Below are 25,000 nucleotides of genomic sequence, written 5' to 3' on the forward strand. Positions count from 1 at the left end.
GTGACTTTCTGTTTTTTTTCTTCCATTTACTGAAAAGTAACCGTTTTGGACATGCAAGGTTTCTGCCTGACAGCGACGATGTGTGTGTGGTGTGATGTGATGTGATGTGATGCACGACCCTGTGTGGCGCCTGACTCACTTGATCATCTGCGGCACGGTGACCTTACTGTTCTCCTCAAAGGCGTTCATCATGAGGCCATTGCAGCGGATGTTGTCGATGCACTGTGAGGCAGACAGACAGACAGACAGACAGACAGACAGACAGACAGACAGACAGACAGACAGACAGACAGACAGACAGACAGACAGACAGACAGACAGACAGACAGACAGACAGACAGACAGACAGAGGGACAGACAGAGGGACAGACAGAGGGACAGAGGGACAGAGGGACAGAGGGACAGAGGGACAGAGGGACAGGGAGGTGAGTTAGTTCACAATCTCGCAGATGACTTGAGTTCTTACTCACAAAACAACGTAATTTGTGTTGCACCGAACACGCAAGAACACTTCTGAGACCGTTCTGCAAAACGAGTCAAATAGGAGACCGTCATATGGTAGTTTTGGGCCAGCCGAACCAAACACATGTAGCCTTAATTCTGGTGTATTATGCATTGGGCTTTAAGCTGCAACCATCGATTATTTCCTTAGCAATTATTATTTTTCGATTAATCGAATAATGAAATGTGTTTAAAAAAAATATAGATATATTCTTTTATTTTTCATTTTTTATAGTCTGATTAACCACTTAATCCCTATTTTATACTTATGGTTATACTTACCATACAATGGTTGTCAATATCAGAACATTTTCGCTATTTTAGCTACTGTACTATAAAACAAAATGAATTTAAAAAAATGTATTGAGTGGTTTTTTTTTATAATTGACTAATCAATTAACTGTTAGACGCCTACTAAAAATACACCTTAGCTGTTCCTTGCTCACTGTAAAGCGTGGCCTCATATGGCTTATTGCTTAGAATGCGTATAAAAAATGTGCCACACACCTGGCTGATGTCACTGGTCCAGGCTGACTTCTCCTGTCTGGAGGAGGCCACCAGGATGATGGTGAAAGACTGGCTCTCTTTAGGTTCCACCATCACCTTGAAGTCCAGGTGCTCCGTGTCCTGACCGCTCTGAGCTGCTTTGGCTGGAACACACATTATTTATTTATTATATTTTCATACATGTAAATTTTTTGGTGAAAAATTAAATATAAATTAGTTTGACAGTAAACTGTAATGCTGCTGCCATACCGCTACACAGAGAAAAAAGGGCCCGATTCACTAAACTGGTCGTAAATATCAGTGTAAATATGGGTGTAAATAAAATGTCTAAAGGAGGGTGTATTTTCTCTACGCAAAAACCGACGTGCAATTCACAAAGGCGTGTGTAAATCCCTGATATGTGCGGATCACAGTTGTTCCTCATTTTTGCCTGAAGGTCAGAGGTGCGTTCATATGGAAGATTCTTTGCATAGCTCCATGCCCCCATGTAAGACCATAAAGCTGTTTACACTCAAAATTGTGTAAACAGCTTAGTGAATTGGGCCCAATGTCCCTGTCTTTGTGTCGGCCATTTTATCTCCTTGTGCATAGAACTTACACTCATCATCTGTCCCCTCTGGCTCCTCCATCAGTGTACAGTCAATGAGAGATATCATTCCATTCTGTAGAAGGGTTCAAACATAGGACACAAAATGTGTTATCCTGTGTAACTCTGAGATAGTACAAATATTGTCCTTTTTTAGCACACACTTTAGGACTCCACTCTTTTACAGAGCAATATTTACAAATCCAGTTTGATCTACTGTGTGTGTGTGTGTGTGTGTGTGTGTGTGATAAAGGTTCTGCTGAATGTGTATCTGAATGGAGTCTCTTTTACGAGTGTGAACTGGCCAAGAGGCATAAATGTTACACAGCTCTGGCAGTAACAACAAATACAGGACAATAACAACGACAGACATAAAAAACGTACCCACTACTGTACCTAGGAAGCTCAAGGAAATAACAAATAAAAAGAGAATCTACAAAGTGACCAATATAAAACTAAGAGCAAAGACATTTGCTACACACCAAAGCAGGACGTCACCTTCTTAAAGTACGTTTTTTTTAAGTTTTCCAGAAAAAATTAAGAACTGATCCAAAACAAAACTCTATGATATTCCTTAATCATTTCACCCAAAACGCTTATAACAAATTATGACTATTAACATAAAAATAACACTGTCTGTCAGCTATGTAACATATGAGGTTTAAATAGGATTAAACCTGACTTAGGCCAAATGATTTACAGATCTTTTCCAGACTCACAAAACCATGTGACTTAGGCCAAAATAATTGCCTATTTTGGCCTAAGTCACACTACTAGGGTGATAGGCCATTATAATAAAAGGGGAGGGAACAGCATGATCCTTTTCAATTAGGAGATAGGCGATTTTACCAGACGTGGCCAGTGTCATGGGGAGCTGACTTAGACAAAAATATAATTTTCCTCAAAAAAGGACTTAGGCCATTAGTTTAAGAAGGTGACGAGGAGCAATGTCTGGGAAGTGTGTCCATGGCAATCCTTTTAAAACTCACTAGAGGGATCACAAAAGCCAATTTGAGTCTGCTCTGCAACATGCTTTATGCATTCAATGTCGACATCCACAGATGGTCCAAGGCAAAGCCCATGGTTTCTGGGACTGTTCAAGAGGCGAGGCAGTCTGTGTCTTGGGGAAAGTCACGTGGGTCCATGGAGGATACACCCGCAGCTGACTTGATGCACTAATGACATCTCTCAGTTGGACACGACCACAATGGTCTGGTCCTTAATTAACCCATTAACACCTTTACCGCCGGGCCCGTAGTTCTACGGTCCGTTAAATCCAACGGTTAAGCGCCGAGCCCGTAGTCCTACGGGCTGCGGTCTTTTCGCGCATGCGCGGTCCGGGTGCACTTTCGGAATTTTTTTGATCCACTTCCGTTTCCGGTTTGATGACAGGAAATAGAATTATTTGGGATCCGGTTTCGACGATCACGCCCGCTCCCATTCTACAGACGAAACTGAAACTCAATTCTCTTCCTGTAGTTTTTTCTCCTCGCATTTCACTGTTTAACGTAATCCGCTCTAACTACAATCATGGAACTCCGTTTGACATGCGGTCTTCACTGGGAGATACAGGGAGATCTCGCGGATGTAAACAGACCGTTCACGGCTCAATCTTAAGGATTTTAACAAGATCTATGGCGACATGAAAAAAACAAAAAAACAACAAAAACACCTTGGCACTGGTGAGTACATTATGAGATTAACCTCTGGCGGTGGATGTGTTAAGACCGGGAACGCATCTGTGTAATTTTTTTGATTTCTTTGGTTTTTCTTTTCGTTTTTTTTAAAGCAAACATATGTAACTCAAATCTTTGCTTCTGGGTATTCTACAAATGTCCTCTAAATCCTACAGTTTTTTGAAGAACGTGTGTTGCTATAATATCAGTGGTGCTCAAACTTTTTCATGTCAAATACTTTCATGTCAAATAAAAATTATATGTATTTGGCCGTGGACCACCATCTCAAAATATTTTCCAGAAGCAAAGATTTGAGTTGAACATTTTGACTTTAAAAAATATACATATTCAATGATTTGCACAAACTTTCACAATTTTTCAAAAATAGCAGATCTACAAGTTCATAGCGCTATGAGCTTGTATATCTGCTATTTTTCAATAGCCAAAGAAATCTTAAAATGACACAGATGCGTTCCTGGTCTTAATGGATTAACACCAGAGGCACTTCACAACCTGTTTCATCAGGTTAGCTTGCCACCATCATCGGGACAATGATGTGTGTGTTTGGCAGCCGAGGGGGATCAGAGGGAGTACAACATCAGAGTGTTTGACACAGAGACCAACTGCTGGCTTTGATTGAGTGAATACATTAACACGATTATTAACAGTACAGGAAGTACAGTCAAAGGTAATGTTAAACGGATAAAACAAGCCCCCCATGGGCTTGCTTTATCCACAACAATGTGTTTTATCCACAACAATACAATACAATACAATACAATACAATACAATACAATACAATACAATACAATACAATACAATACAATACAATACAATACAATACAATACAATACAATACAATACAATACAATACAAAACATATTGGAATAAAGCTCAGTAGAATCATAAGGTATATTTACAGAGAAAGGAGGGGTGGGGGCAGATGATTCTACTATCAAGATGTTAAACTATGTTCTCTTGTATTTTGTGGACAGACATTATTTTAGGTTAGTTTTGAGTTTGAGTTAAGGAGTCGAGAACCTTCATGTCTTTTGGTAGGTCATTCCACATTTTGGTGGAATTAAATGGAATGCATTTTTACCCATGTTTCAGCCCATGGGCATCACTCACTCTAGAGAAGTAGTTTGACAGGTACTGTATCTGGGCACTGATCCTCTGAGGATCCTAAAAAACAGTAGCCTGGGATCCTGCCTGATTCACTACGTTCGGCAGATTTTTTTTTCTCACTTCGCTTCTCATTCTGGAAAGGCTCCTATCTCCAAGGGAGGCATGCCATACGGCTGAAAGCGACCAGTGGCTTCTGATTCATGCCATACGGCTGAAAACGACCTGTGGCTTCTGATTGGTCTGTGGTGCGGGGTGGGACAAAAACACCAGTGTGATCGTTGTGATTCATGATTCGTTGGAACAACATCCAATCAGCAACGAAGTTGCCTACGTGACATATGTAGTCCCAGTGTGTAGTTCTGCAAAACGAGTCAAATAGGAGCCTTTCCAGACTGAGAAGCAAAGTGAGAAAAGAATCAGCCGAACATAGTGAATCAGGCTGGATCCCAGGCTAAAAAAACAGACCCATTGATAGATGTTGCTGGGGGAGAGGCCTGAACACATCTTTTGCACAGCTTTTTCCAGAACAATGCAGTTTTCATTCAGCCTTTGCTTACAATGGAGAACTGTACATATTTGGATACAACTCGTTCTTAAAATTATCTGTGGGAATTCAATCCAGAGACCTTCTCCTAGAAGATGGTTGAGCCCAAGGGGAATAATTATAATAACATAGACCTACTTGCTCCCACGGGGGAGATTTAGTTTCAGCTCAACCCAGCTGATCACTGCCCACAGAGTGGCGTGGAGCAGTTAGTGGTTAAGTGTCAAGTGTCAAGTGTTGCTCAAGGACACTTCGACCAGTTATATTCGACACACAAGGGAAAGGTCCGTGTTCAGTTATGTACGTATATGTGCTGTTGCATGGTGGGAGATCGTATCATCATCTTTGGAGGATACATACTGTATACACACCCAATGATTCTGTATTTTAGTCTGTTCAGAATCAGAATCAACTTTATTGTCACATTACAGAATGGACCATTGTGCAAGCTCCATTGTTTATGTGATTTTCATAAGAGAAAGGGCAGAAGAAGAAGGGGGGGGGAAAGAGAGGTAGCCTGGTAGACCATCCCGGTCGTGGAATTCACATTTCAAATGAAATGTGAATTTCAGGCTGACACTGGTATAATCTGCAGGTACTGTAGGTCCATTTTAAGATGAGCATGAACAAATACAGTAAAGTAAAGTAAAGGAAGCCCAGCGTACCTTGGTAATGTGTAGTTTCCCCCCAGAGCCCCTGGTGCAGATGATGAGATGTTTGGAGAAGAGGAAACACTGTCTCTCTCCTTCCTTCTTCAGAGACAGAGAGCCCAGCCGGCCTCGCGTGATCTTCCCCTTCTCACTCATAGGAACCTGGATGAGAGAGCCTGCACACCAGGGTTATTCTAGTTTACTCAAACTGAAACTAAAATGGGAAAAACCTAAAAGCCTAAAATGCCTAAAAAAGAACCGGAAACGGAATCTGCGTCATGAATCCGGAAGCCGGTGAGTGTGAAGTAAACAGAAAGCGAAACTGATGATGAAAAATTCACAGAACAGCGCGATCACAGATTAAACAATGAAAAGACAAAAGAACGCATATACGCGATCTTTTGAATTTTGGCAATCAAGCGATGGATTTGAAAGAACGCATCAATGCGATCTTGGCAATCAATGTGTTAATGGGTTAAATGCCCTTAGTTTTAGTCTTTGCCAAAAGTGTGTTCGATCTGTAGTTTTTCTTACCTTGCCTCACAAAGGTCTGGCTGGTGTCCAGCAGCACCTCGCAGCCCTCAACGATCATCCGTTCGATGGCCAGGTTCTTCCGGATGTTCTCCGTCTCACTCACTTCGTCGTGCATAATTCTGAAAATTCAGGACGTTAGGAATTATCTTAACTTATCTTGTATCTCAACAAGTTATGTAGAACAGTTTGTTTGTTACCTCCATTGCCATGGAACAACTAACAAACACGACCTGTCCAAAAAGGAGCAGATTAGCAAAAGGATATAACAAATAAAATACATTCCTAACTGTGTCTGTGAGTGCATCAGCACCTCCTACAAGCTAGTCTGGGAGGCTTCGGCTCAAAGCCTGAACAACAGGGGCGCGGCCACTGAGTTCTGATTCAAATCAACAGCCAATGAAGAAAAGGGGGCGGGATCCACATGCAGTGGGTGTTAGATGTAAATAGGAGCGACGGGAAGCAATTTCCCCTTGAGACATTGCGGCCGCCATTGTTGTGTACTGCTGTTTGCCTCTCGTCAGACTTTTTAGACGAGTTGCACAGCTCTCAGACCGGTAAGTGACGTGTCCGCTCAGATTCTGAGCGTAAGTTACATCCCGCCCACAAATACCAGGGCTCTGGCCCAGAAGTTCCTCGCCGCTCCCGTTTGTATGCGAGGCGAAAAACTTCTGGGAACTCAGATTACCTACAAGCTGGTCTGGGAGCCTGCTCAGTATGGAGCTGAACTAAGACAAATAGCATGTTCCTCCAGACATGCAGTGACATGGAACTACATGGGGGAATTGGAATTGACATAACGACTAAATTTCAAGAAAAACAGGGGAAAAAAGTTTCAAAGAAAGAAAGTAAGAAAGTAAGAAAGTAAGAAAGTAGGAAAGAAAAGAAAGAAAGAAAGAAAGAAAGAAAGAAAGAAAGAAAGAAAGAAAGAAAACTTTCTGGGCCCGGCATAGTACATCACTACATTGATTTATCTTGGGTATAGACGAATCCACAGACGCGCTTGCCTGTAGCTGCCTGTAGGTGGCCATTTCTGCGGTGTCGCGTCCGCGGAGCGTTGACACCGCAGCAATGGCTGCGCGCAGGGCAGCGCTCCGTGGATTTGTGTATATAGTGTATAGTTTTGGGTTGATTGATTAATTGGTTGATTGATTGAAGAATTGATTGGTTACCTGGACAGCTCCTCCAGTTTGCCCTTGGCGTACTCCAGACTGTTTCTTTCTACGTGCTCATGGGGCGTGTGAGCAAGCAGCTCATGCAGCGTCAAGATGTAACGAGGAATCTAAAAAAAAAAGCACAAACGAAGGGAGAAAGAGAGAGAGAGAGAGATACAGACAGATTCTTCAAACTTATTTTCAAATAATTGGTTCTCACTAATGCTTATTTTAACACATTGATTGCCTAGATCGAATTAACTCGTTTTTCAAATCCATCGCTTGATTGCCTAGATCGAATTAACTCGTTTCGTTTCAAAATTATTATTATTATTATTATTATTATTATTTATTTTTTTGACCCAAATACCAAGGAGATATGATTTTTCGACGATCTAGACTCCTATCCACTTCCTTGTTAACTTAAAACTAAAAAATTATGTATCTCGGCTCCTGAGTACTTTTTTTTTTCAGTGAAAAATCTCTGGCAGTGGGCAAACGCAGCCAGAAATAATTCAGGCAGTGAAAGATGGCACAATTTCCATCTACTCACTCTGTGTCTAATTGGTTGCCTATGGAGAGTTCAGAAACGTGCCTACCAACATCATTGATGAGGATTCCAAGTTGTTCTTACAACAATAAAAACAAAGTTTTTTTTGGATTTCAGATTGTTTGAAATGACCAAACCTGCCTACCGATGATGTCACTGGTAGGCAGGTTTCTGAACTGTCCACAGCTCTCCTCTGAGACACGGGGTGATTAGACAGAAATTGTGACATCTGATCATTACTGAGGACCAATTATTTGAAGATATGGTTGAATAATGGACTCCTTTAACTCAAGATAGAATAGATTAAGCATGTTGTTACCTGGAACATGGGGTAGGTGAGGAAGGTCTCCAGTGTCCGTTCCTCACAGTCAGGCTTGGCCTCGTACTGCTTGAGCAGTTTGTCAAAGTCTCGGTTCTGCTTGCAGTGGGCCAGGATCTGTAGGCTGTACTGGTGGTTCCTCACAAACTCCTGGTAGATGTTCAGCATGGGCAGCAAGATGTCAAACAGGTCGGCTGCAGAGAGTAGAATTAGGGTGGAAAAACAGCAATTACAAATAAATCAGGAAGCTAATTAAATACATACTGGGCCCAATATTTGCATGGTAGCTCAGTGTGCTCAGTGTGCTCAGCTGAGAGCTGGTATCCTGCCTCTTGCTGTTGAGGTAGGTCGGTTCTCAGCTGTGCCAGAAGAGAATAGGATATGCAATGTATGTGACCTGAAAGATGTCGAAAATGAATTCCATTTTATGTTTTATTGTACTCTGTATGACGATTTGAGGGTTCCTTTATTTGATGTAATGCAAAAACAAAAACCTGATCTATTCTGGCAAGATGATGGCCAGAAGTTGGAGTGGTTGTTTAATTATGAGGTATTTAAGACGCCACATTTTGTTTCTAGTGCCTGGAGTAGAAGACAATCTCATCTCTTCAAATAGGTTCTTGTCCGGTCCTCTGTTAAGATGACCCAATGTTGTATTTTAAGTTGTATTTATGTAATCTGCCATGGGCAGGAAGCTTGAGGGTTTTAGTTTGTTATTTGTTTGTTTATTGTTTTTGAATTATTATGTCGGTTCATCGTTTGTCAAATGAAATGCTAGTGTCCTGTAAGTCCATATGGGCTGGGCTTCCTTTGGAAGCATGACACTTTAATAAAGAAAAATCAATCAATCAATCAGGTAGCTCATGCATGTCAAGACAGAGAGACTCAAATCACAACATTATTACGCAGCACTGCTACAAATAATGCCTTACAACGCTCATAGCTGTCATATTAGCGAGCGTATCCCTGAACCATATCTACTATACAAAGTTCAAGTTCTATGTTTTGTCTGTGGGTTTGCCTGTACACTATGGAGATCCCTGGCATCATCGCAAATCGTTGGCGGGTGGATTGTGGCCAAATATGGACATGCCCGACGGTGTAGTAACAACTTAAAACACCCGTCCTTGGTTCTGGTGACTCACCCTGCCCTCCTAATACGTGAGGGGGCCGTGTTTTTTGATTACTTTTTTCATTTATTTATTTATTTTTTTAAAAAATGGTTGTATTTAGTTTTTTTATTTTCCCCAAAAACATTTGGAAAATAAATGAAAAAACTAATCAAAAAACACGGTCTCCTCACATATTAGAAGGACAATATCAGTCCTCAGAACCAAGGACGGGTGTTTCCGATGAATCTAACATGGTTAAGTGGAGTTTGAAGTTACAATGGGTTTGTATAGGAAGGGGGCGTGTCTGATAAAATGAACATCAAATATCTAAATACTGAATCAAGCAACTTAAAAACTCAACCCAAAAGCCTGAGTAGATGATAAAATGACCCAACATTTGTTTGAAAGTGAAATATCCCTTTAAGACTGATTTATACTTCCTCATATGACAGTGTCACACGGCAAAAATAGCTGATCCATTTTCGCTGTTTGACATACGACAAAGTACTGTACAGCAGTGGTTCCCAAACTTTTTAGCTCACGACTCAAAAGAGAAAACACTGATGTTTGCCCGGGACCCAAACTATAGTGAAAATAGCAGATAAAGCTTACAACGCGTCACTTTGCGCTGTGTTGTGAGCTTGTGGATCTGCTATTTTCACTACTTCTTAAATGTTGTTTTTTTATGTATTTATGGAAATTATTATTATTATTATTTTTTTTTTTATTTCATTCATGAAACAATTTTGAAAAATGTTGGAATTGTTGTTAATTGATGAAAAGTACAAAAAAAAATCAAGTTTTGAAATATATATACGGTATATATATTTAATCGTGACCCAAACATGGGTCCCGCTGTTTGGGAAACAGTGATGTACAGAATATGGGGTTTGAGTGGTTAAGGTTTCTAAGCTGTCTTACCCAGCACCAGTGTTGGCCAGCTGGCTATCCTGGCCTTCAGGCCCTGGTAGAAGATCTGGTGAAGGAACATGATGGTTTCACTGCAACAGAAACAGGTGGTCATGTCTCTCAAACCATCAGTGGTGAAAAAAGTACTACATTTCTTTGCCTAAGTAAAAGTATCAATACTGCAATGTAGAAATTGACACGAAAAATTGTTTGGGAACCACTGATTATAGCAACATATGTTTTTTCAAAAAACTGTTACGAGATTTAGAAGACATTTGTAGAATCCCCAGAAGCAAAGATTTGAGTCAAAAATGTTCGCTTTAATAATATATATATTCACAGATTTGCACACATTTTCACGATTTTTCTAAAATAGCAGATCTAAAAGCTCATGTAGATCTGCTATTTTTGAATACAGCCAAAGATGCATTCCCGGTCTTAAAGGGTTAATTGCTCATTCCGAAGTACAGGTGTTCAACCTATAGTGGAGTACGGATTTAACCTTCTGGGCTGCAGTAAGTAATGTTTGGAAATAGTGTTTCTGTTGCCAGTCACCTGTTGAGGAAGATGCTGCTGACGTCGTCGTGGGTGATGGAAGGTTTCTTGGAGCTGGCAGCCATGCGCAACGGCCGCAGGAAGTTGTTGACCAGGATGTGCAGCTGCTGCACGTACTCTGCCTCGGCCTCCAGCATGCTGAACACCACCTGGTTCCTCTTCCTCATGCTCTCGGCGTGCGGCGAGCGGATGTAGTCCTGGATGATGGTCTTCCATTTCCTGCGGCAGATCCAGCCGCGCAGAAAGCTCTGGACCTGAGATCAAATCAGATCAGATCAATTCACAAAAGTGAAGCGCCGCGTTTCGAGCTTGTAGATCTGCTACTTATGCCATTTTTGAATTTTAATCCTGAAAAGTATTGGACATAATGAGGTTTCCACCCGACAAAGACGATTTATTCTCGAAAGGACTGCGGTTGCCCTTGTTTACAGTGTCGTCGAGATACAGTGAAATACAAATTATGGGAGGTTGATGTAAACAAACACTGGAGAAACAAGGGGACAGAATCCCCATTCCAGCACTGTACACAGTGAGTGGGCGGGGTCTAACATTCAGCGCTCAAAGCGGAGTTACTGTACATCGAGTTTAAAACAAATCTGAAATTTTCACGAAGTATTTAAAGAAATAGGCTTATGTCTATTTTTACAACTTTTGTTTAGGCAAACAAACATACAAATGACAAAAAATCTTCGCAATGCTTTTGCCGTAAAACTCTTTACATCAATTCTTTGATAAATAAAAAACATGAATTCTCAAAAAAACGTCTTTGCTTCTCAACTATTCGATGAATCGAAAAAGTAATCGATAGACTAATCGCCAAGAAGAAAATGGATAGTTTCAGCCCTTCTCCACTGCTGGCGGAGCTGACCTTTTTGATCTTCTTGATCTCTGTGTCGTCATCACTGGGTGGGACCTCCGGGCTGGACTGGATCTTCTCATTGTCCTTCAGCAGTCCTGCAATCTGACACAACAAAGAGCAAGAATTATTTCATTCAGTCAGTCAGTCAGTCAGTCTGACAGTAAAGTGTCCTTGAGCAAGACACTGAACTGCCCCCGCTGAGCAGTTTGGCATGGTTTCCTCCGTCATCGCCGTGGGTGTGTGAATGCATGGGCGAGTGTAATGCACATGGTAAAGTGCTTGAAAAAAGCCGCTATATAAATTGATCATTTGCCTCTATTCTGAAAAAGCAGAGTCGAGTGACCATGTAGTGAAAAAGCGGCGTAAGCGAGCTCTATATTTTTTGTATATATTTTTTGTGTAAATTAATGACGTTCTTCATCATACAAGAGTGTCATACAAAAGAAGTAAAAATAGCAGATCTACAATCTTGTAGATTTTCACTATTTTATATATTGTTAAATAATCATTAAAAAGGTTTTGGACCTACAAGGTTTCCGCCCCACAGGGACGATATTCAGGTGAAGGTTGCTGCATGGAGTACAATGGGAGCTGATTCATGCATATTGAAAACATGGATTCAAATGGAAACAGCCTATTAGCACAATAAAGAGATGTGTGTTTGATCTGAGCTGGACTGAATAAATAAGAATGGGAAGACACTCAGACGTGTTCAACGAGGTCGTCCTGAAGCCGCCGCCGGCGCTCGCACGTTGTGTGCCGAAAATAGCAGGTCTGCACGCTTGTAGATCGTTTATTTTTGTCACACGACACCATGGTACGACACAGTCTGAATCACGCTTGATCATCCCTCTCTCTGCCTTTCATTGAGATTTATTTTGAGAGTTATTTATTTACTTATTCCTCTGCATTGTAATCTTATTTTTGGGCGGTGTAGCCGCCCCTATAAGTGGGGTTGGGACACCTCATTAGCTGTATTGTGATTGGCTCATTAGTACACCCCTAGCTGTACTGTGATTGGCTAGCGAGACACATGATGACATTAATAACCTATAAATAGGATTATGCACTTCAAAAAATCATTTTTTTTTGGAAGTGAGCTTCCATCACTATGATGACCACTGTGATGACCACACTGCCCACTTCACACTGGGTGTGATTTTTCTATTTCATTTTTACTTCTTTTGTTTTTATTGTATTCAAATATCATTTTATATTGTATTTTTTTGTCTGTGTCCTTAACTCATTGAGTGCCAATGACGACTTTTGACGGCCGTTTTCTTTTGACGTCACCTAAAAAAAAAATTTTTTCAAAATATATATATATATATATATATATATATTTTATTCTTTTTATCTCAAAGGAACTAGGAGAAAACGATTTTCAAAAAGTTAATGCTCCATCCACTAAAAAATTAACGGAGAAAAAAAATCAAATTTTTCCTACCATTGTAGCCTGTGGCACAGGGATCAACAAGCTTGAAATAAGCCTGGCAGTGAATGAGTTGTTAACTGTGTTTCCTAACCTTGCGGGGGGGAAGTCCCGGCGACATACTAGCGTCATGTCCAGGGGGTGTTCTTGTACATCATGTCCGGGGGGTGTTCTTGTACATCATGTCCGGGGGGTGTACTTGTACTTCATGTCCAGGGGTTGTGCTTGTACATCAAGCTGCCTCACGCTACAGAAACAGGAGCTATGCTCCTGCCCTATGGGCCACATAGCTCGGCTAGGCTTACTTACATTGAATTGCCTTGTTGTTGAAATACAAAAACGTGCCATTCCCATCATGGAATGGTAAATGCATTTATACTGTATGTAGTGCCTTTCTCCAAAGCACTTTACAATGTACAGTATTTCACATCCATTCACACACACACACACACACACACACACACACACACACACACACACACACACACACACACACACACACACACACACACACACACACACACACACACACACACACACACACACACACACACACACACACACACACGTGTTAGCATAAAATCGCCATACCTCTGAAGGCAACTTACCTCAGATTTTAGCCTTTCTATCTCGATCTCTCCATCCTCAATCTGTTGACGGAGTTGCTTAGCAACAGTTTTCTCTGTCTCCACTATTTGGAGGAGATGGAGATACTTCTGCATGAGGCCCTCATGCTCTGTGGCCAGGTTCCTATAACTACATGCACGCACGCACGCACGCACGCACGCACGCACGCACGCACGCACACGCACACGCACACGCACACGCACACACACACACACACACACACACACACACACACACACACACACACTCACACACACTCTCTCTCTAAGTCCCTTACTGAGAATGAAATAAGGAATTTACAGTGTAGATTGGGGTCCCAGAGATTAAGAAAGGAAGCCTGAGTAGACATTAAAATGACCCCAGAAGTGTTTTAAATGCCCCTTTAAGAGGTGATTGGTCAGAGGTCACATGACATACCTGGCCTGTGTGATGGCCGCCACCCACTCGTCACAGTCCTTAACGTCCTCCGTCCGCAGCTCAAGAGCCTTCTGGTTGTCATGGTTAAACGTGACGGTGAAGTAATACTGTCAAACAATAAGGTGAAGTAATACTGTCAAACAATAATGTGAAGTAACAGTGTCAAACAATAATGTGAAGTAATACTGTCAAACAATAAGGTGAAGTAATACAGTCAAACAATAATGTGAAGTAACAGTGTCAAACAATAATGTGAAGTAATACTGTCAAACAATAAGGTGAAGTAATACTGTCAAACAGTAAGGTGAAGTAATGCTGTAGCTGCTAAGGTAGTAGCTAATAGAGATCCAAAAAAACAAATAAACATACGTCAAACAATAAGGTGAAGTAATACTGTCAAACAATAAGGTGAAGTAATACTCTCAAACAATAAGGCGAAGTAATACTCTCAAACAATAAGGTGAAGTAATAATCTCAAACATAAGGTGAAGTAATATTCTCAAACAATAAGGTGAAGAAATTTGGTCCAGCGGTTTTACAAGATTAGCCTCAGACAGACACAAACAATCAGGCACATGAACGATCTGACAAGAACAAAAATAAATCAAGACAAAAGGAAACGCTACCCCCCCCCACCACCACCCCATCCCTAACACCTCCTCCCTCTCCTGTCCTTTTCTTGCACTTTAATATGCTTGAACTGTTCCTACCTAAACTGCTGTATATATAAGACACTGTGAAGTTGTTTACATGAAGTAATGTGGCAGCTCCAACTCGGGGTGTGTATTTCCGAGGACAGGAGGGAGTGCGGTGCCTGGTGTGAAGTCAGCCGGATCAGTAGTTCTCCAAAAATATTGGTAAATCTGCAAATGCCCATATGGAGATCCCTGATGTCATCAATATGACGTCATAGTGATGTCATAGACTGGACTCCAAGTACTATGAGAATGGATACAAGGCACCAAGTACTCTGACAGCAGGTACAACGGGTAATGCATTAACTAAAGGGGCCTGCATTCCGTCGGGCATCACATTAGTTGAGAGTAAGCATGAAAATGCTACGTGGAAAGAGAGACAGACAGAAAGAGAGAGACAGACAGAGACAGACAGAGACAGACAGACAATGAGACAGACAGAGACAGACAGACAGAGAGACAGACAGAGACGGATCCTTGGAGATTCATTATAACATCTGCACATCCTGTCTGTAACCTGGCAACTCATCTCTGGATCAGGGCAGAATCCTGAGTGTTAATTTAACTCTGAGAAGGTGCGAACCAAATGGATTTGGTTCCATTCTTACCCTCTCAAAAACTTAGATAAATGAACACCACTCTCACCAATTAACCGTACCAAATGAACGGTAAAGTCTTGGCAATTATGTGGCCAAAATAAAAAAAAGGGCCGGTCAACCGCAATAAATAAATAGCACAGCCCGGCTTCTTTGTCGGTAGGTTAGTAGGTCGGTAGGTATTATCATTTTTTATTTGGATCTCCATTAGCCTCCACAAAGTGGTCACTAGTATTACTGGAGTCCACACAAAAACAGCAATAAAAACTACTCACAATCGCACTATATCACTAAAACAAAACAAAAAGGCAAAACAGACTAGATATAATGATCAGTAAATATGTGAAGTCACTCAAAGCAGGCAGGCAGGCAGGCAGGCATGCAGGCATGACAGGCAGGCAGGCATGCAGGCATGCAGGCAGGCAGGCAGGCAGGCATGCAGGCAGGCAGGCAGGCAGGCAGGCAGGCAGGCAGGTAGGTAGGTTGCAGTGGTGGACAGTAAGTACATATACTTGAGTACTGTACTCAAGTACATTTTCTGTACTCAAGTAGATTTTATGTACTTGAGGATTCGAATTTTCAGATAGACTTTCACTTCACTACATTTCAAAGACAAATTTTGTACTACATTTCCAGGAAGGGGAAAAGTATGTTATGATCACTTATGCCCTATTTAAAATATCATGAAAATAGCAGCATTGTGGGCTTGTAAATCTGCTTTTTTTTTTTTTTTTTTACATCCAATAGAATTTAAATTGTAATTGTTTTTTTTTATTTGAAAAGGCTACTTAGTATTTAGAAAAGCAATTACTCCAGTTATTTTACTCAAGTACAAATATGACAGAGGAACTTTCATGTATAGTTGAGTAATGTCTGAGTATCTATACTTTGACTCAAGTACTGGGGTTGAGTACTTTGTTCACCACTGGTTGTAGGTAGGCAGGTACAGTAATACTGTAGGTAGGTTGGTAGGTACAGCAGGTAGAAAAAGCATCATATTACGTAACACTGATGGATTTTAAATAGACCCTCACAAATCCAATATATTGGATTTTTATCCCTCTTCCAAATGCCGACAGCAAATCATGTGTGAAGCAGAGGAGTAATGTTCCATATTTCCTGATGAGCCGCGGCATCGTCGGCAGTGCGGGGGGGCTTTCTTTGTCAATAAAATTTGCTTCCCGGCTCTCGCACTTCCTGTGAGCTGGCGTGTCAAGCCTTTTAGGCGGCTATATTTAGCACACTGCCGTGGCGGTAGGTTTTTATTAATTCATTAATTTATTTTACCATGGAGACATTATCCGTCAGCGATCGAGACCACATATCCCTCCCAGTCAAGCATTTTTCCATTTGTACTGATTGCCACAAACCAAAACATGTTTTGCCCTCTGGGTTCTCAACACGTGGTCTGAGGTTGGTCTTAGTTAAAGGGCAACCAGATTTTGCACCCAAACCCTATTTTGATGAAGTTGAGGACATAATAAATATCTGTTTTGTGTTTTGATATTTTGAACATGATTTCGGTGACAGTGACATGATCGAACAGAATGTCAGTTCTTCCTGGACTACAACAATGGACTACATACAGCCCATGGTTCCTGTAGATCCAGTCAGACTTTCTCCTCCAGCTGATGTCAATCACCTTGTTAAGACTGCTCTTAGGTGTCAATCAAAGACATAAAAATGTAGCCGCTGCGTCGGATTCTGGGGCGTATGTATCTGTGGGTGCCATATTGGGAAGGGAGAGGTCATAAGAGGCAGCTGCGCAGCAGCTTGGAACTCAGCAGAACTCCACTGGAATAAGATACATGGTTAGTTTGTGTGCAGCTTGGGATGAGATTGGTTCAGAACAAAGATGTGTTTTGTCCACAGCCATCAGTTTATGTTATTGTCATTATAGTTCAATAGAACCACGTACTGTGCACATCAAAAAACAAGAAATCGTAAAACAACCGCACGTCCCGTCCTTAATCTATCGTCCAGGAAGAACTGACATTCTGTACCATGATGTCACAGTCGCCGGTCATGTTAAAAAGAAATACTGTGATAAAAATATCACAGTCATGTTAACTCATTGAGTGCCATTGACGTGTTTCACCGCTATGGCGCAACGTGCCAATGACACGTTTGACGTGTTTTTGAAAAAATAATTAAAAATAAAAAAATAAAAAACTATCTGAAGATTTGCTGCTCCATTCACTCCTTGTTTAACTTATTACTGAAAAAGGCTGTATCTCGGCTCCTAAGCACTTTTTTTTACTATGCATTTTTGGCCCAGACATGCTATTTTCAACATCAGACAATTAATGTCAACAAGGTCGCGATGACCTCGTTGACATTTGTGAAACCACACAGTGCAACCCTCAGTGATTAGCACCCATCAGGGGATCGATTATACTGGAGATAAAAATTCTGTGACTACTTGAAAATCTAAGATAAATAGAAAAATCTCTGGCATAGCTCATTGAGTGCCAGAAATAATTCTGGCACTCAATGAAAACTATCAAAACACAGAAAAACACACTCCAACATCACGTTTAATATGTCCTCCACTTAATTGAAATAGGGTTTGGGTGCAAAATCGTCAAAGTTTCCCTTCATTTAACTACTTTAACCCTACACTTTGGATATTCGAAAATGGCTACAATATCTACAAGCTCCACAACATTTGACATCGCGACAAGTTGTGAGCTTGTAGATCTGCTATTTCTGAAACATTTTGAAACGTCTTGAAAATATTGGAATGCAATTTAAACACAAATCTTCTCCTCTGGAGGTCCCTTGCACAAAATCATTTCAGATGGGGGTGAAATACATTGACAGCGAAATACATTGACATGAAAATGTTTGAGAACCACTGGTCTAATGCGTATCAAATTGGGGTCCTTGAAATTAACAACTTAAACCCCCTTTTTTTTTAGAGAAACGGACTTGAGATACAATAGTGCTTGGATTTTTTTTTTTTTTCTACAACAAATCTCTTTCCCAAAAATAGCCGATCGTGAGCTTGTAGATCGGCTATTTTTGGCTAATATTCCCCCCAGAATATGGATGCTGGGGTTCAAGTGCTTAACAAAAAGATTGATAATCACTGGTGTAGTCGATGCAGGCTGACCCTCCCCCCCTCGATGACAACAAATCACATATGAACAGGGTTTTGCAGTATATTTGCTAAGCGAAGCACAATGCCGCCCCGGGTTGCACCGCAACGCGCTGTCTCTCCACCAAACCCCCCCCCCCCCACCCCCCCACCCCTTCAAACACACTTTTTCACATGCAAATAGTTGCCATGGTAACTGTGGGCTTTAAATGTAGCTTTCTTTCTAAATGGAGAAATATAACTTATTTTATTTTTTTAAATAGCGCACTCCAAAGAATACAATGACAGAGGGAGAGAATGAGAGAGGGAGAAAGAAAGAGAGAGATATAGAGAGATAGAGAGAGATAGAGAGAGATAGAGAGAGAGATGAAGAGAGTGAAGAGAAAGAGAGATAGAGATGGGCTAAAATAAGCATGGTAGTGCTGCTAGGTGGCAGTTGGTTTGGCATCTATTCTCTGCATTGTCTCTGCCCGTCACACACACACGTACGCGCGCACACACACACGCGTACGCACGCATGCACACACGTGCGCACGCAGTGTCAGAAGCAGTGGACATGTGTACATGGGTACATGTGTTAACAGTGTGACATCAAAATGTAAGGATACTAGGCCCGTAACGATACAGTAACTGCATCGATGCATCGTTTTGAATTTTCAACGATCTACTATATCGATATGCAAACAGCTAAATATCGTATCGTTTGACTTTGAATCGTATCGAATCGTTTTGCAATGCAAATAATCGTATCGAATCGTTCTGCAATGCAAATAATCAATTATATCAATACTAAGTACTTTTAAGAAGAAGAAAAGAGAAAGAGGGGTTTATATCCAGTATCCAGGTATTTATTTTTCACACAGAATTTTTGGGTAAATAAATAGTTACTATATCGATTTTAAATCATTGAATCGAATCGTATCGTTCTAAATTAACCTGTCCTGTATCGTTCATGTATCGTATCGACTAAATCGCTGAATCGAAACGTATCGTATCGTTTTAAATTAACCTGTATCGTTCATGTATCGTATCGACAACCAAGTATCGTGATACGTATCGAATCGTTGTTAAAACGTATCGTTACACCCCTAAAGGATACACAAAGGAGGAGTGGTTACCCACTTATACCCTACTATCTGTCAGTCCTTGTCCATTTTATGCCCATATATGGAGCTGACTGATTTGTTTGTGCCTGATGCCATGAGGACACATTGAGGTTAGACAACAAACTCCATATTTGGGCGCATGTGTATGTATGTGTGTGTGTGTGTGTGTGTGTGTGTGTGTGTGTGTGTGTGTGTGTGTGTGTGTGTGTGTGTGTGTGTGTGTGTGTGTGTGTGTGTGTGTGTGTGTGTGTGTGCATGTACACGCATGCACACACACACACACACACGCAACCGCACAACGACTCGCATTGTGCAGCGTTGTGATCTTGTAGATTGGCTATTTTCACAATGTTTGCCCCTTTCTTAGGTAATATTTGACAATTTGGCCAGTTTACTGTTGAGTGAGAATACAATGTTGCACATTAAGCTATCATCATCTGGGGACCCCCCAAAACAATTTGGAGACCCCCTTTGCGGGTCCTGATGTCCTGACTGAAGTAACCTCCTTCAGTTGAATATTAAGAAAACTAACTTATATATATTTTAGGACTAGACTAGTGCTCATGATGCACACCAGCAAATAGTCATTGATGGGGATGAGGTTGTGACTGTGGAGGAATACAAGTACTTCGGTAGTAGATTGATTCCAAGCTGACATGGAATTCCAACACTGATGCCAGACAGGTCAGCAGAGGCTGCATTTTATGCGCAGACTGAGACAGTATAACGTGGGAAAAAGTTTAATGTTACTCTTCCATCCTTCGTGGAGAGTGCATTGACTTTTTGTTTTGTTTGTATGGCTCATTATCATTGGCTAATAAAAACAAACTCCATAAAATCATCAATGTATCCAGCAAGATAGCTGGGGTACGACTTGAGAGTATGGCAGCAATGTATGAAACCTGGGTACTTAGGAAGGGGAAAGCTATTGCTAGGGATAAAACGCACCCGTTATACAGTGAATACAATGTTTTACCATCAGGACGACGATACATAGTACCTATGTTGCAGGCTAGGGCTTCAAGATCATTTGTCCCCACAAGTATAGGACTTCCGCACAAACAGGCACCTTCTCAGTTCTGTGCATAACATGTAATGTGATGCGTCTTAAACTATGACTGGTAGCCTTTTCTATTTTCCAGAGAGGAGCTGTGTAGTATTGTAAATATATTGTGTGATCTGTCTATGTATTGTGTATTTATGTTTTGTGATTTTTTTTGTATCCTGATGGCTGCTTGGTACAAAATGAATTTCCACAAGGTCAATAAAGCATCTATCTATCTATCTATCTATCTATCTATCTATCTATCTATCTATCTATATAGTATTTATCTATCTATCTGACCCCAGTTTGGGAACCACTGGTGTTGAGGGAAAAAAGAGCAAGCCAAGTACAGAGCCAAAGGTCAAGTTTAGTGTTGAGGCTTTAAGTGGTTAAATGTTTTTAAAACATACATTTATACAACATTGATAAAAGTGCTGTCAAACAAGTCTATGAAGCTATTTATGAAATCTATGAACATTTTAAATCTGCACCACAATTCTATACAATATGTAGTGGGGGTCCCTGCTTCATCTCTCTCTCAGCTAAGGGGTCCTTGGGCTGAAAAACATTGAAGACCCCTGATATACAGTATATCATGTTATTGGACTATAATTATTGATCATTAACCACTTTATGCCCTATTTTATACTTCGGCTTTTCAAAAATAGCGACCTATAAGCTCACAACGTGTTGCAACGTGAGGCATTGTGAGCTTGTAGATGTGCTATTTGCAAAACGTGTAGTCGATTTTAGATTCATAATTTGATTGCTAATAATCTAAATCTGCAAAGTAACTAATGCTGTCAAATCATTGCAGTGGAGTAATAAGCACAATATTTGCCTCTGAGATGTAGTGGAGTATAAGCATAAGGTTTCAAGGAATGGAAATACTCAAGTAAAGTAAAAGTACCTTGAAATTGTACAGTACATGAGTACAGTAGCAGGCAAGAGACAGAAGCATTCTAATGAATAAAGGATGTCTTAACGGCTTGTTGGAGACATTCTTTATAGTTTTCTCAATGTCAGGTCCGGGGACCACCAGGGGTCCAAATGGATTTTGGAAATGGAAAATAAAATAAAAATAGTAATTCAAATGGGGGGTCAGTGGCCCTTGAAATTCAAAAGGTTGAAAATCCCTATTTTAATGTGCTGTTCAAATCCATTTGTTTTCCAGATGACTTTCCCCCCATGTGCGACACAACACAGTTGTCCAGAAACAGTATAGGCCTACAGTGGTACAGTAACAGCTTGTGTGAGACATTCTTTTAGACATTTTTTTTTGTTGCACAGTCTGTGCTTAACAAGGCCATCATGACTGAGAGCTTATCAAACGACCCTTCAAGCTGCTATAAACTGTGGAGCTGCAGTTGCCAAGGTAGGGATGCTATTAATATCAACAGCAGGAACTAAATCAATACGTCAAAGCGAGGGGGAAACGGGCAGCTTTCCTCCGCAAGATGGCAACCTGCAAAGTTTGGATCCAGTTTTAGCCACTTAAACCCTCTAGTCTTAGAGAACCCGACTTGAGTTACACAACTGTACTCACTCTGACCGCTTTTTTCTGTCCATATGTGTGTCCATGTAATAAAAAAAAACAATGTGTCGCAGATCTACGTTGTGAGCTTGTAGATCTGATATTTTTCAGAGAATGTTCCCCCCAGAATAAGCCATGCTGGGGTTCAAGTGGTTAAGTTGACAGCCCTCATAACATGACCCACACATGTTCCATTAAATCGTAAATAAAGGCAATTCATTCAATCCTCGATTGAATAATGTGAGGATGAATATAATTCTCATAACGAATCATGCATTGAACGTGTGGCATTTGATGCTCTATTCATTTTGAGCCACTGTTATTTTAGCACTTTTATTATGTAATATGTAATAACATTTTAAGGCAGGTGGCGGATGATAGTGACATATGGTGCCAAACTGAGGCAAACATAGGCCGATGCCATTACATAACATCAAGTGAACTATACCAGCATCACTGCCTGAGACAATATCTGTAGGATAATAATAATAGCCTAATAATAATAATAATAATAAGGGTAATAATAATAATAATAATAATAATAATAATGAATGCGCGCCTGTAATCATGCTGAGACTTAAGCACTCCTATAGAATAAGAGTCGTTTTTTTTAGCAAAAGACAACTTATTTAAATGTATTTCTTATATAGGTAGGTCTATAACAGGGGATAAAAACCGAGAAACTTGGAAACTGAGAAATTCTGTATTTTTACAGTGTAAAAACATTTGATTCTTTAACAGGGGATTCCTCGCAAATTAGCAACAAATCATCAGATATCCATTTATAACTAGAGAGAGTACACATTTAACCAAATGGACCCGCTCACTTTGAGGAATTCACTGCGATTTTTACAGTGTAAAAAAAAATAACATTAGATTGTTATATAACAGAGGGGGGTTTCCTCATAGCGGAGAGGAGCGCATCTCGATCTGTTTGGAGAAAAGCGCACTCCCCCTCAATGTGTGTGGTGTGTGGTGTGTGTGTGTGTGTGTGTGTGTGTGTGTGTGTGTGTGTGTGTGTGTGTGTGTGTGTGTGTGTGTGTGTGTGTGTGTGTGTGTGTGTGTGTGTGTGTGTGTGTGTGTGTGTGCAAGTGCATGTGTGTGTGTGTGTGTGTGTGTGTGTGTGTGCCCGTGCGTGCGTGCGTTCGTGTGTGTGTGTGTGTGTGTGTGGGGTGGAAAGTACATTTACTCAAGTAGCCTACTGTAGCCTACAATTTTGAGGTATTTTTAGTTACTAGTTACTTTGCAGATTTAGATTATCAACACAAATGACACATTAACCACTTCAGCCTATATACATTTCGGCCATTTCATTTGAAATGAGCAGGTCTACAAGCTCATTTCAATGCGTCGCAGTGCCACTCATTGTGAGCTTGTAGATCTGCTATTTTCAAAAGATTTGTATACATTTGGTGCGTGTTCGTGCGTGCGTGCGTGCACTGCGTGGGCATGCTGCGTCCTGCGTGTGTGTGTGTGTGTGTGTGTGTGTGTGTGTGTGTGTGTGTGTGTGTGTGTGTGTGTGTGTGTGTGTGTGTGTGTGTGTGTGTGTGTGTGTGTGTGCTTGCGTGCGTGCGTGCGTGCCTGCCTGCGTGCGTGCGTGCGTGCGTGCGTGCGTGCGTGATCAATAGCCCCCCTGTTGGGGGTGATCTGATCGATCCATAACAACAACCCGTCCTCATCCTCGCTCACCTGCTTCTCCAGGCATTCCTTGGCGGAGGAGGAGGAGGAGAGCGACGACGACGGGGGCTTGGGTGAGGGCGCCCGGTCGCAGACGCAGCCCTCCAACAGGTAGAGGCCGGAGGGACGCGACGAGCTGCTGGAGGAGACGTCGTTCTTCTCGAAGTAGAAGAGCATGTTCTGCAGCAGGCAGAACCACTTGGCGTGCCATTTTGTCTGGTTGTCCGAGCTCTTCTTGCTCAGGCAGCCGCGCCGAGTGCCGTCTCTCTTGGCCAGCAGCGCCAGGTAGGCGACGTGACCGTCGTTGAGTCGCATGCCTTTTTGCATCTTTTTTTGGGGGGGGCTGCAAACAAACAAGCGGGGAAAAAAAACGTTCTCCCCCCACCCCACAACAATATCCCCACTCACTCACTCTGATCTGCTTTTTGTTTTCTGTCCACACCGAATATCTTTGCAAAACAAAATATCAGATCTACAAGCTCACAACATGTCGCGTTGACATGTTGTGAGCTTGTAGATCTGATATTTTAGGATACAATAAAACGAAAAAAAAAAAAAGGTTCCCCTCAATGAAGAGGGGTCGTTCTTCTTTTAGAAAAAGATCCGCTTTCCTGCACAGTATAGTTGAAGGGTTTGTTTAAACTGCCTCCTGTCCTGCCTGCCTCTATCCTCTGTGCTCCGTCTGCCACGCGCGGAGCCTTACAAACCGTGCTGGTAAAAAAAACTAAAAAACAAAAACAAAACAGAAAGAAAACAACAACTGGAGTGTTGCTGTTGTTGATATTGTTGTTGGTGATGTTTGTGGTTTTAGATTCCACAGCGCTCAAATAAATCCTTATACAAGCTGTAGTCCGACCGACGCGACGCCTTGCTTGGAAAAAGACGCTCTTCAGGAGAGGAGAGGAGAGGAGGGAAGAGGAGGGGAGAGACCCCCCCCCCCCCCCCAAATGCTCATCATGAGAACTGAAGTGTTCGCGCGCGCGCACGCACGTAGAGCAGAGGGAGTCAGGTTGGAGGAAGCGCAATCACGTGACGCGCCCCTGAACAGAGAGATTCCAAATCATCAAGCAGCATCTGGGGAGAAAAAAATAAACAATATTTTAGCCAAAAGTAGGCCTATAGCACTGGTTGATTGATTGATTGATTGATTGATTGATTGATTGATTGATTGATTGAATACTTAATTGACA

At 41.4% G+C, this 25,000-nt stretch overlaps 1 protein-coding gene across 1 annotated transcript in view; it reads right to left on the minus strand.

Annotated features, from left to right (window-relative positions):
* The window catches only part of LOC308083361 (ras-specific guanine nucleotide-releasing factor 1-like), a gene marked incomplete at both ends in the record, with an annotated part of 46,308 nt that extends 22,171 nt beyond the window's left edge, over positions 1-24,137 (minus strand). Inside the window, 13 exons of the mRNA XM_080425660.1 lie at positions 140-222; positions 1,009-1,151; positions 1,607-1,670; positions 5,608-5,768; positions 6,127-6,245; positions 7,296-7,405; positions 8,147-8,340; positions 10,180-10,259; positions 10,723-10,976; positions 11,591-11,683; positions 13,622-13,769; positions 14,058-14,164; positions 23,823-24,137. Of these exons, the coding sequence (XP_080281786.1) occupies positions 140-222; positions 1,009-1,151; positions 1,607-1,670; positions 5,608-5,768; positions 6,127-6,245; positions 7,296-7,405; positions 8,147-8,340; positions 10,180-10,259; positions 10,723-10,976; positions 11,591-11,683; positions 13,622-13,769; positions 14,058-14,164; positions 23,823-24,137 (1,871 nt within the window). The remainder of the gene's footprint in view (positions 1-139; positions 223-1,008; positions 1,152-1,606; positions 1,671-5,607; positions 5,769-6,126; positions 6,246-7,295; positions 7,406-8,146; positions 8,341-10,179; positions 10,260-10,722; positions 10,977-11,590; positions 11,684-13,621; positions 13,770-14,057; positions 14,165-23,822) is intronic.
* Positions 24,138-25,000: the final 863 nt, after the last annotated feature.

Source organism: Gymnoscopelus braueri (genome assembly GCF_963280865.1).
Source record: "Gymnoscopelus braueri genome assembly, chromosome: 1".
Taxonomy (NCBI): Eukaryota; Metazoa; Chordata; class Actinopteri; order Myctophiformes; family Myctophidae; genus Gymnoscopelus; species Gymnoscopelus braueri.